The sequence below is a fragment of the Cyprinodon variegatus genome, unplaced genomic scaffold (assembly GCF_000732505.1).
Source record: "Cyprinodon variegatus isolate N-32 unplaced genomic scaffold, C_variegatus-1.0 Scaffold773, whole genome shotgun sequence".
Taxonomy (NCBI): Eukaryota; Metazoa; Chordata; class Actinopteri; order Cyprinodontiformes; family Cyprinodontidae; genus Cyprinodon; species Cyprinodon variegatus.
In genome coordinates, this window is record NW_015151226.1 from 54,771 (window position 1) to 64,352 (window position 9,582).

Here is a 9,582-nt window from a genome sequence, read left to right on the forward strand (position 1 = left end):
GGGGGGGAGATGTTCATGTTGCTGCAGTCTGCAGTCTGGACGTTAGATGTCGCTAAAAATTACACACTGTAGCTTTAATGAATTTGTACCTTCTGTGTTATCATCTTATTTATGTGCAGTTTGATTTGTAATTGGTTTAGTCTTATTGATTGAAATTATATTTAAAACAATGTAAAGTATGTCACAGAATTATGTATGGTTGGTTTTGACTTTTTGTGTAACAGCACCTAGAGATGTGTTATAAATTAACACTGATACATTATGTGAATCAACTATATATTAGATGCATTTTATCTAAGTATTTCTTTTGGTGTATTGTAATAGGAGTTGCGGAGTATTTTATTATAGGTTGAATTTATAAGCTTTTTGTAGCTTTTGCTACAGCTATCCTTAAATCCACATGTGAAGATAGCAATGTCAGAGCTTTTCTGCTTTATAAGCATGTTTCCAGAATTAGTAAGGAGTTCGGTGCTTTATGCATTTTATTGAATGAGCCATGTATCCATTTACAGGACCAGAGCTCCGGTTGGATTCCTTTCAGCTCAAGTAGGATGCCCTGTCTCTGCAGGCTACAGAATGCACTCTAAAAATGCACATTTTGATCCAGTGTTGTAAGGTGTGAATAAATCATTAACTTATCCTCATATGTCCAAGAAATTTTGTAAATGATGAGCCATTAAACTTGTTTTGATTCAAACTATGTTTTTTTTTTTTTCTTTTTTGCAAAAGGCTTATATATACACACTGATTAGTTGTTTACAGACCCTAAAAACTAGTGAGGGAACTAAAGCTGCACCTTTAAACAGTTTAAAATGTAAGAAGAATGAAAGAATAAAAGCTTGTGTGTTCCTGCTGGAGGACCAAACATTGTGCTCATTTTACACTGCGAGATTTGCGTGGATAATGTCTTTCATTTTTAACATCGGAGGGGGGAGGGGAGTCTGAAAGAGGAGAGGGGAGAAGGGATTTGACACAGCAAGAGGTTGAAAGCGAGATATTGTCCTCAAGATGGATAAAAACGAGTAAGTAAACATGTTAAACAGCGACTAAATCGACAAAAGGAGTTAATTATTTATTTTTTTTACTGTAAAATTATTGTTTGCTGCTTTAATGTAACCCTGGGAAGTACGATTATCCTCGATTTGCCAAACGCAGTGGTCTCCAACATTAGTGTGTTGTTTCGCGAATGTGCCGTTCTGTTTTTAAAAATCCAGCAAGATGTTAATTCTGTCTGTTAATTACAGCGATGCACTAATGCGTTAAAATGCTGTTAAATGTCCACGCGTAATAATCTTATGGAATGAATGCTACTATTTCTGATTCGGTTTGAAAAAGCGCAAGCAGGATTTTGGAGAAGAAAATGTGACATCTATTAAACATCAGCCGCGTTTATTTCATAGGATCTACTTTGTTCATTGAAATGAAAAAAAGCCGGCTCCGAATCTGAAGGACAACGGTCTCTATCGCCAAACCAGACTTTCTTTTATCGTTTAAATTAACAATATGCTGCGTTTTTTCCCCAACAGCCTTGATAATGAAGGCTGTCAGGATCGCTCTGTGTTTTATTGGCATATTTACGGTCTCCATACGTTAATGTTGATGTTATATCTGCAAATGCTCAGAACAAAAAAGAAAACAGCTTCCGGCGCCTTTCAACATAAAAGCTAAATGTCATTCTGGCAGTTAGGCAAGCACACTTGGAGAGGTAAGTAAATAAAGAAATATTTAAAAAATAAACACTAAAAGCTGTTGATTCAAGATGAATGTGTCAAAATGAAAATGTAGATGCCATGTTAATACTAGGCTGCTTTTTTAAGAAGAGTGAACATAATCATGAAAGCGGTGCAAACGCTAAATAAATCCACCTACTACCAATAAATAAAATCTAATAATTCTGAATATTATTCTTTGACATCAAAAATAGGTTTTTAATGGACTTAAATGACTCAAGGGAGTACATGTCTGCAAGATAGAATTCGTTTGAAAACCCTTCTGCCATAAAAAAAAATGAATAAGAACATGAGTTGCTAACAAAACACAAACTTCCTGTTAAAAGTGAGTTTTTCCTCTCCACTGTCGCTACAAGCATGCTTAGTGATTGCATTCGAGTTAATGAGTCGATACAATCAACTGGTTTTCCTTAGGTAGAAAACTTTGAATCAATTTGACTGGATGATCTGGTGAACTGTAAAGTGCCTTGAGATGACGTGTTGTGAATTGGCGCTATATAAATAAACAATTGAATTTAATTGCATTTAAAGTTATTGCACCCTTAGATTATTTTTTCCCTACTAGGTACTTCAAAATAAAGTTATTTTTTTCTTCTAGCTTATTTTCTAATTTATTTCTCTGCAGTAATAAAAGTGAGAATCCTTCAGAGGTGTTGGTTGCTCTTATGTTTTCTCAATCTGTTTAAATATGTATTTTTCCATTGCAAAAGTATTAGAGGTATACTTTTTCCTGTAGCTAATTAACACTTTTTCTACAACAAATTGAGGTAAATGTTGAGTTTGAATATTGATTTATGTCTGCTAAAAATGAGTCCATAAAATATTAAGCTTAACTTTAACCCCCAGAGAAAAATATTTTGTTACTGCAAAACATGTATATGAAATAGTGCCAAAATTGCAGTTATTTAAAAAAACAAAATTACATCTATTCCTTGAATAAATCTATTAGAGTGTGGTAATCATCACTTAATATTGACGCTTATGTTTATGTGAGGTTTAAAATGAACTGTTCTGTCGACTTATTTGAATTTATTAAACAACTCTCTATACCATCTACGTGCTAATAAAACGCCCCCACCTTGATTTTTTTGTTTGTTTGTGCTTAAGCTTTTATTTTGAAATCCGAAACGCCAAATTTACGTCGAGCTCCGTTTTTTTTTCTTTGCGGATGTAGCTGCGGTCGTGACACGCAGGTAGTGATGGGGCAGAGATCTGCAGCGGAGCGATCTGCGCGGCCACAAAGAGCTGATTTGCTTTTAGCCGGGAAGGATCCCATTACCAGGGGCACGCGCTTTAAAATGGTCGAAACAAAAGCGTGAAAGGCTCCAGGCCAGCGTTATAGATTAGAGCGACAGTTTTTTTTGTTTTGTTTTATATTTTCATAACCCAACCTAGGCGTTTACTGTAACTTTTAGCGGATTCACCGACTAGCCGCGGGGGAAATGGAGAAGAAAAGGTGGGATTGCACTGCTCTCCCCAAAGGCTGGAAAATGGAAGAAGTGACCAGAAAGTCGGGTTTGTCAGCTGGAAAAAGCGATGTCTATTATTTTAGGTACTAAACTACTGATAACCGAAAACACACCACGGCTGCACCACACACCGAGATTTCGGATGATCAGTGTGTCTGGTTTAGAACAAAAATAAGATAAAAAAATAAGTTTTTAAAGAAAAAGGGGAGGGAGGGGGTCTGTTTTTGTAGCAGGGTAAGCTGGCCACCTTTAGCCTCCAGGCCTAACTGGGCCTAACGGTCAACATGTTCATAACATTCTCTGTGTCCCATTGAAGTGAAGGTTTGTTCTCATTTAGCAGAGGAGAAGAGCAAGATGAGGAACAGAGGCCAGACAGGGGGGAGGCGGGTCGGTTGTATAGTTTGTGGTAGGCTGACTGTACAATCCTACTGCTGTTGACAGTTCTGTCATGTTCAGATGCATTTGCATGAGATACTAGCACGAATCCACCCTTTGTTGTCCACTGATCAGGCTACACACACCAGCAGCTGCTGTGTTCCCATTGTAAACATCAGGCGTCTTTAAGCTGATCATCCATATCTGGTGCTGCTTATAACATCTTGATTAATTGTTCCTCATAATCATTTCTGATTAGTGTACTAAAACCCTGCAGTGTTCCATTTTATGCATTCATTTCTGTGATTTTAGCCCCATTGCTCATTTAGATGTGTACAAATATTTTGTTGCATGATGGTTTGAAAATGAGTCCCTTTGAGGATCTTTCTGTTTCTTCTAATGTGTTGTTTCTCATCAGTCCATCTGGGAAGAAGTTTAGGAGCAAGCCCCAGCTGGCCCGTTACCTTGGTAACCAGATGGACCTCAGCTCATTTGATTTCCGCACTGGGAAGATGCTGATGAGCAAGCTGAACAAGAACCGTCAGAGGCTGCGGTACGACAACAACAACCAGAACAAGGTGAGAGGAGAGCGGCGTGACCAGATCCTGCAGCACGTCCAGAACCGATTCCTCTTAACTGGGAAGGGTTAAGAGTTGCTGGATCCCAAACATACTTGAAAACTGGTTACAGGATAGATTAATAAAGCTGAGATTAAGCAATATCCAGACAGAAATGTGTTTGAATCTGTTGGAACTTAGTGTTAAAGTTTTAATAGGGCTTCTCTTTATAAGTCGTATCCCTCCAAGTCATCCTTCTTTGCCTTTTTAGTAGAAACATCAGCAAAACCCATTAGGTGAAGGTTAGGATGAAATTGCAGGCGGTGTTTTAAAGTTCTTCAAATTTTAAACTGCTGATGGGATTTTAAGCGGGCAGTTTTAATCTGGTAATCATACAGCATCCTTACAGGAGTCTCCTATGATCAGATCCACTGATCTGGACTCTTTGCAGGCATAATATAAGCACGCTGATGGCACACTGATGCAACCATAATGTCATATTCCTCCTGAACTCTCACCCAAAAAGTGACCTGTTTTCTATGCTAATTAGATTTGCTGCATCTCTAAATGGTGCATTTTCTTTTAAGTGCGTGGTTGCATTCAGAGCTACCGTGTGCTCTCAAGTTTCACCCCTTCTTATTGAGCTGCAAATAGGGCATCCGTGCAGCTAAATCTATCGGTTCTTTGATTTCTTTCCTTGAGGTACTGTTGCATTATCTGAAGAGTCCAAATCAGCCTGGCACCGTGTTTCTAGTCTCTGTTTCTTCATGTGTTTTCTTGTCTTTTCAGGGCAAACCTGACTTAAACACGTCGCTGCCGGTAAGACAGACCGCCTCCATTTTCAAGCAGCCTGTCACAAAGGTTACCAACCATCCCAACAACAAAGTGAAGACAGATCCTCAGAAAGCCGTTGATCAGCCCAGACAGGTAAAAAGCCCCCCGGTGATCATCATGAAAGCCGTGTCTCAAACCAGAAAGACTGGTTTCAGAAACCCTAATGTCAAGTATTAGGTGTTTACTTTGAATTCTTGTGTGCTGTGAATTTACCCCTTCAACTTGGAGCAACGTATTATTTTTCACATCGACAGCTTTTTTGGGAGAAGAAACTCAGTGGTCTTAATGCCTATGACATTGCAGAGGAGCTGGTAAAAACAATGGAGCTGCCCAAAGGCCTGCAAGGTCAGATCCTCGAACATTAACTACTGCTTTTACTTTTCTGAGGGAGGTTGAAAGATTTCAAATGTTCCTGCTGCTTTCCTAGGTGTCGGTCCAGGCTGTACGGACAAAACGCTCCTGTCAGCCATAGCGAGCGCCCTCCACACCAGCGCAGCTCCGATCACGGGGCAGCTGTCTGCAGCGGTGGAGAAGAACCCCGGCGTGTGGCTGAACACTTCCCAGCCACTGTGCAAGGCCTTTATTGTCACAGACGAGGACATTCGGTAGGAACTTGTTACTGAAATAATCATCCAGGCTGTTTATTTCCTCTTTAAACTGTCAATATTGTAGAAATTGTAGTATTGCAGCTAAAAAATGGGGAGCAATGCTGCATTGCTTTATTTTTTATACGGCTTCTGTTTGATATGTCTGATTTCAGTTATGTTATTCTAACCTCGTTCCCCCTAACTACCACCTTCCAATGACTTCCTGTTGCACCTTTGTGTGTGTAGGAAACAGGAGGAGCTAGTTTACAGTGTCAGGAAGAGGCTGGAGGAGGCGCTCATGGCTGACATGCTGGCTCACGTCGAGGAGGCCAACAGTGAAGGAGAGCCGCTGAAGGAGGAGGGCAACAGCAACGAAGACATGGAGACAGTATAGCACAGGTTGGTCTGATGAGGTTGTTCAAGAAGCTCCAGGGAGGATGTAGATTTCCCATTACAACAAAATGATGCATGTTTTTTTTTTTTGTTTTGCACGTGCATTCTAAACCCTTCTTTATTTCTAAATGAACATTAGTACAGCCCCCCAATTGCCTAATGATATTACAGGTATGTGATTAAATGTCAGCGTAAGTACAAATGCCCTGCCCTTCAGCTCCATCCCCATCATATAACACAGTATAATGCTGTGGGGATGCTATCCTGTAAGAAACGCTGTTGTGTTTAAACCAAACACAATCTTCCATGTTGAGACGGCGGTGAAATTCCCCCCGCACCGCATCATCAACTAGAGGAGTCATCTATCAGCTCACCGATGGGGCGACTAAACTTGGGAGCTTCTCTCTGATCACTAAATATGTGCTCCAGATGCATCCTTGCTGACCGATTAGTCGCTCCTGAACGCACCGCTACGCAGGGATAAGACAAATATCACTCACTCCTTTTGCATTCCCTGTGGATGCAGCTTTAACTCCTGCAGCGTTCAGACCAAATGTGTTTTGGGCATCCTAAAAAAGAACCTTGGATGCTGGCTCAAACATTACTCAGGACTGTTTGACTCTTTGACCGTCTGGATGCTCAATGCTCCAGACTTTATTTTTTTTTAGTTTGAAAAAGTGGTTTGGACAGGTTTTTAATCAAGAAAGTTCACCTCAAAACATCTGTGCAGTCAGTTCATCAGGCTTATGATCGTACTAAAATATTCAGTTCTTTGTACGAGCAGCAGATAGTGGTGGGTGACCGCACTGGGACTTAACGGTGAAGCTCTCCGAGTCCGGCACGGCTTTTGGGGATATACCGCTGCCGTATAAAGGGAATATAAACAGTCCTTTAGGTTTTGATTTAAAAACTGTAAGGATCAGATCATAAAATCAAATATCACTGGGGAGATTTAACATTTTCAGTTAATGTAGGTAAGGCTAAGTGATATCGTACGGACCATAGAAAAGTGTCTTTAGTGCTAATTTCATTCTATTGTTTTTATCTTGTATTCAAGCAAATATTTTCGAGGTCATATAGCTTACAAACAGGTTATATAAATGATAAACAAGATTGATTTATTTTTATCCAAAAAGAAGCGCAAACTTGTGGTTTTGCAACATGGTGCTGGTTTATGGCTTTTGACTCACACGCGGGTTTGCAACGTGCTTTACGTGACTTAACTCCTGAGAGATGGAGACGCAGCAGGAGGCTTTTTTATTCATAATATTACGACTCTTGTTTGATGAGCAGACAGCATTGATGCATTTATAACCTATAGCCTATTTTGCCTGAATGTACTTAGGGTCAGAAGTTCCCACTCTGTCTGAGGATGTGAAGTCAACCTTAAATGAGCCTGATCTAGGAAACGATTAAAGCGTTATATCCAAGATACATTTTCTTTAGATAATTGGAAGCGACCGGCATCCAGCTCAACTCGTATAGCAATGGCAGCTCCATGTTAGGTGAAAAAACAAAAAAAACTTGAATTACAAGCAGAAGAGTGGCCACAGGTGGCACTATCATTAGAAAACTTTATAAAGCCTCCTTAAATTAGGTTTGATTTTTGTGGTTATTGCCACCACAACCGGTCTTGTTTCACCTCCACCTGCTTTAGTAATCAGGTGGATTTCTTCAAATATTAAACTTCTTTTCTGAGGCTTCTCTAAAGTTGTGCTTAAACCAGTAGTCTCAATCTTCTGTCCTTAATGCCTGCTGTCCTGCAACTTTTAGCTGGGTCTCTGTTTCAACACATCTGACGAGCGTTGGCTCATCAGCACAACTTAACTGCATGCTAGTAAGGCAGTTCAGCCATTTCATTCAAGTATGATGAAGAGAGACATTTAAAGCTTACAGGACATCGACCCTCAAGGATTTGAGTTTTAGGCCACTAGAAACATTATTTTCAATGCAAGAGGAAAACATTGAGCCAGAGCTACAGTGAAATGGTTTGAATCAATGCACAGTTATACATATTTGTAAATATAAAAGTTGAATTTCTGGACTTTGACTAGGCCTTTCTACTATGAGTCACTCTGGCTTCATAATTTATTTGCAAAGAAGAAATGTAAAAAAAAAAAACCCACCAAACCTTATTTTTATGTTCAGGAAAGACGAGCAGCTATACTTTAAAGAAAGGTTGCTCCATGAAGTTTTGTCTCCGTAGAGCAGAATACAAATGCATCACATTTTTCAGCACATTTTGCACGTACCTACTGCTCACCTCTGACCTTTGGTCCCGCGTTTCAAAGAACTTCAGCTTAAATGACTTGTTGCTGATGTGTTTCTCTTGTAGGTCACCGGGGAAGCCGGATGTACACGGGAACGTTAACCGTAGGATTACCAATCCAGTGCGGCCCTGAAGATCTGTCCCTCAATGTCCAGTTTGGACGTCCACTCACTCCAGAACAGCCTCAGCAGCCCTTCTGCCATCCATTTGTATCGTCATTTAAACGGGACTCCATGACTTTATTTATGAGCTCAGATGATTTTTAATTAGTAAACAGACAACTATGAATGACTTAAATATATATTCAATAAATTTCCTTAAAATGTGTCAAAAGTAGTGTTTAGTGTTAAATGTATTTTTGCTAAAAAGGTTCAGATGAATGTGTTTTTGTTTTTGCGACAATCATGTCAAGTCCAAGAGTTTAAGGTCAGCAGACGGCCGGGTGTGTTTGCCCCCTTTTGTTTAGGGCACCTTTTAGAGGCGAATGTTTTTGTACTGTAATGCATCCGTTTGTGGAAATCTAAACTAAGTGAACCCTCTTAGTTGATGTCTTTAGTTTTATTTTCCAATTCTGGTGTCATGCTCAGTGTGTGGGTGTGTTTCTCCTTGGCTTTCAGAGAGTAAAATGCTTTAGCTATTATTTTTTTAAATTTCTCATCACTATAATCTGGGTACTTTTTACACTTTTTTTTTTTTTTTTTCGTCTGTGTTGCAACACATCTTGCCTCCTTTTAAAAATTCACGCACAAAACTGTTGACAGCAGATGAGCTGTTTTTTGTTTTCTTTTTTTAATGTTTTCCTAGGAGTTTTCATCCTGGTTCAATACATGCAGCTGAAATCATGAATCACCAACCTGAGCAGGCTGACAGCAGACATGAATTTGTGTTTCATAATAAAAATCTGAATCTGTATCTAAATAAAGCTGTACATTTTTCTTTTATATACAGTGCTTTGCAAATGTAGAATTGTAACAAAGTAGTTCTTTGTCCTCATATAAACAAGTGAGGCAGGCATTTTTTTTTTTTTAAATCAACTTAAGCAGCAAGTTTGGGAACCACTGTTGGAACAGATAATATACTTTAGTATAAACCAGAGGTACTAAACTAGTTCCTTGTGGGCTAATTCCTGTATGTTATGGATGCATCTCTTAACACCAAAGGCTGGGGGACAGATCAGACCATTTTGATTGGAGAATAGGTGCATCTAGGATAATAGCTCCATAAAAATGGGGCTGGGCATCCCATGTTAAATTCCTGGGTGTGTCCAACTCAATTCATAGAGGGGCTGGTGTTGTACAACTTTAGATTAGTTCCTAGTCCTACACACCTGAATCAAATTGCTGAATTACATCCCTAATGTGCAGTCAT

General features: G+C 39.4%; 2 protein-coding genes across 7 annotated transcripts in view; both read left to right on the plus strand.

Annotated features, from left to right (window-relative positions):
• Positions 1 to 706, plus strand: part of LOC107098386 (cytochrome b-c1 complex subunit 10-like) — a 3,828-nt gene extending 3,122 nt beyond the window's left edge. Inside the window, exon 3 of the mRNA XM_015396044.1 lies at positions 513 to 706. The gene's annotated coding sequence lies outside the window, so the exon portion shown is untranslated. The remainder of the gene's footprint in view (positions 1 to 512) is intronic.
• Positions 707 to 919: 213 nt separating this feature from the next.
• LOC107098384 (methyl-CpG-binding domain protein 3-like) lies at positions 920 to 9,084 on the plus strand. 6 transcript variants are annotated; one of them, XM_015396041.1, is made up of 8 exons: positions 953 to 1,022; positions 3,537 to 3,605; positions 3,993 to 4,152; positions 4,921 to 5,058; positions 5,220 to 5,310; positions 5,393 to 5,570; positions 5,799 to 5,951; positions 8,281 to 9,083. In XM_015396041.1, the coding sequence occupies exons 1-7, from the start codon at positions 1,009 to 1,011 to the stop codon at positions 5,944 to 5,946; spliced, it is 798 nt and encodes a 265-aa protein (XP_015251527.1). In that variant the 5' UTR covers positions 953 to 1,008; the 3' UTR covers positions 5,947 to 5,951; positions 8,281 to 9,083. The 6 variants fall into 6 exon arrangements, with proteins under 6 accessions (XP_015251529.1, XP_015251527.1, XP_015251528.1 ...); XM_015396042.1 differs by having other exon boundaries at positions 994 to 1,022; positions 3,540 to 3,605; XM_015396038.1 differs by lacking the exon at positions 953 to 1,022 and adding an exon at positions 2,951 to 3,282 and having other exon boundaries at positions 8,281 to 9,084.
• Positions 9,085 to 9,582: the final 498 nt, after the last annotated feature.

Bases quoted from the DNA above. Each gene is read 5' to 3' on its own strand.
- LOC107098384 (XM_015396038.1), top strand. From the start codon at position 3,173: ATGGAGAAGAAAAGGTGGGATTGCACTGCTCTCCCCAAAGGCTGGAAA. The intron at 5,059-5,219 runs GTAAAAAGCCCC...TCACATCGACAG, and splicing joins CCGTTGATCAGCCCAGACAG to CTTTTTTGGGAGAAGAAACT. The intron at 5,571-5,798 runs GTAGGAACTTGT...TTGTGTGTGTAG, and splicing joins GTCACAGACGAGGACATTCG to GAAACAGGAGGAGCTAGTTT.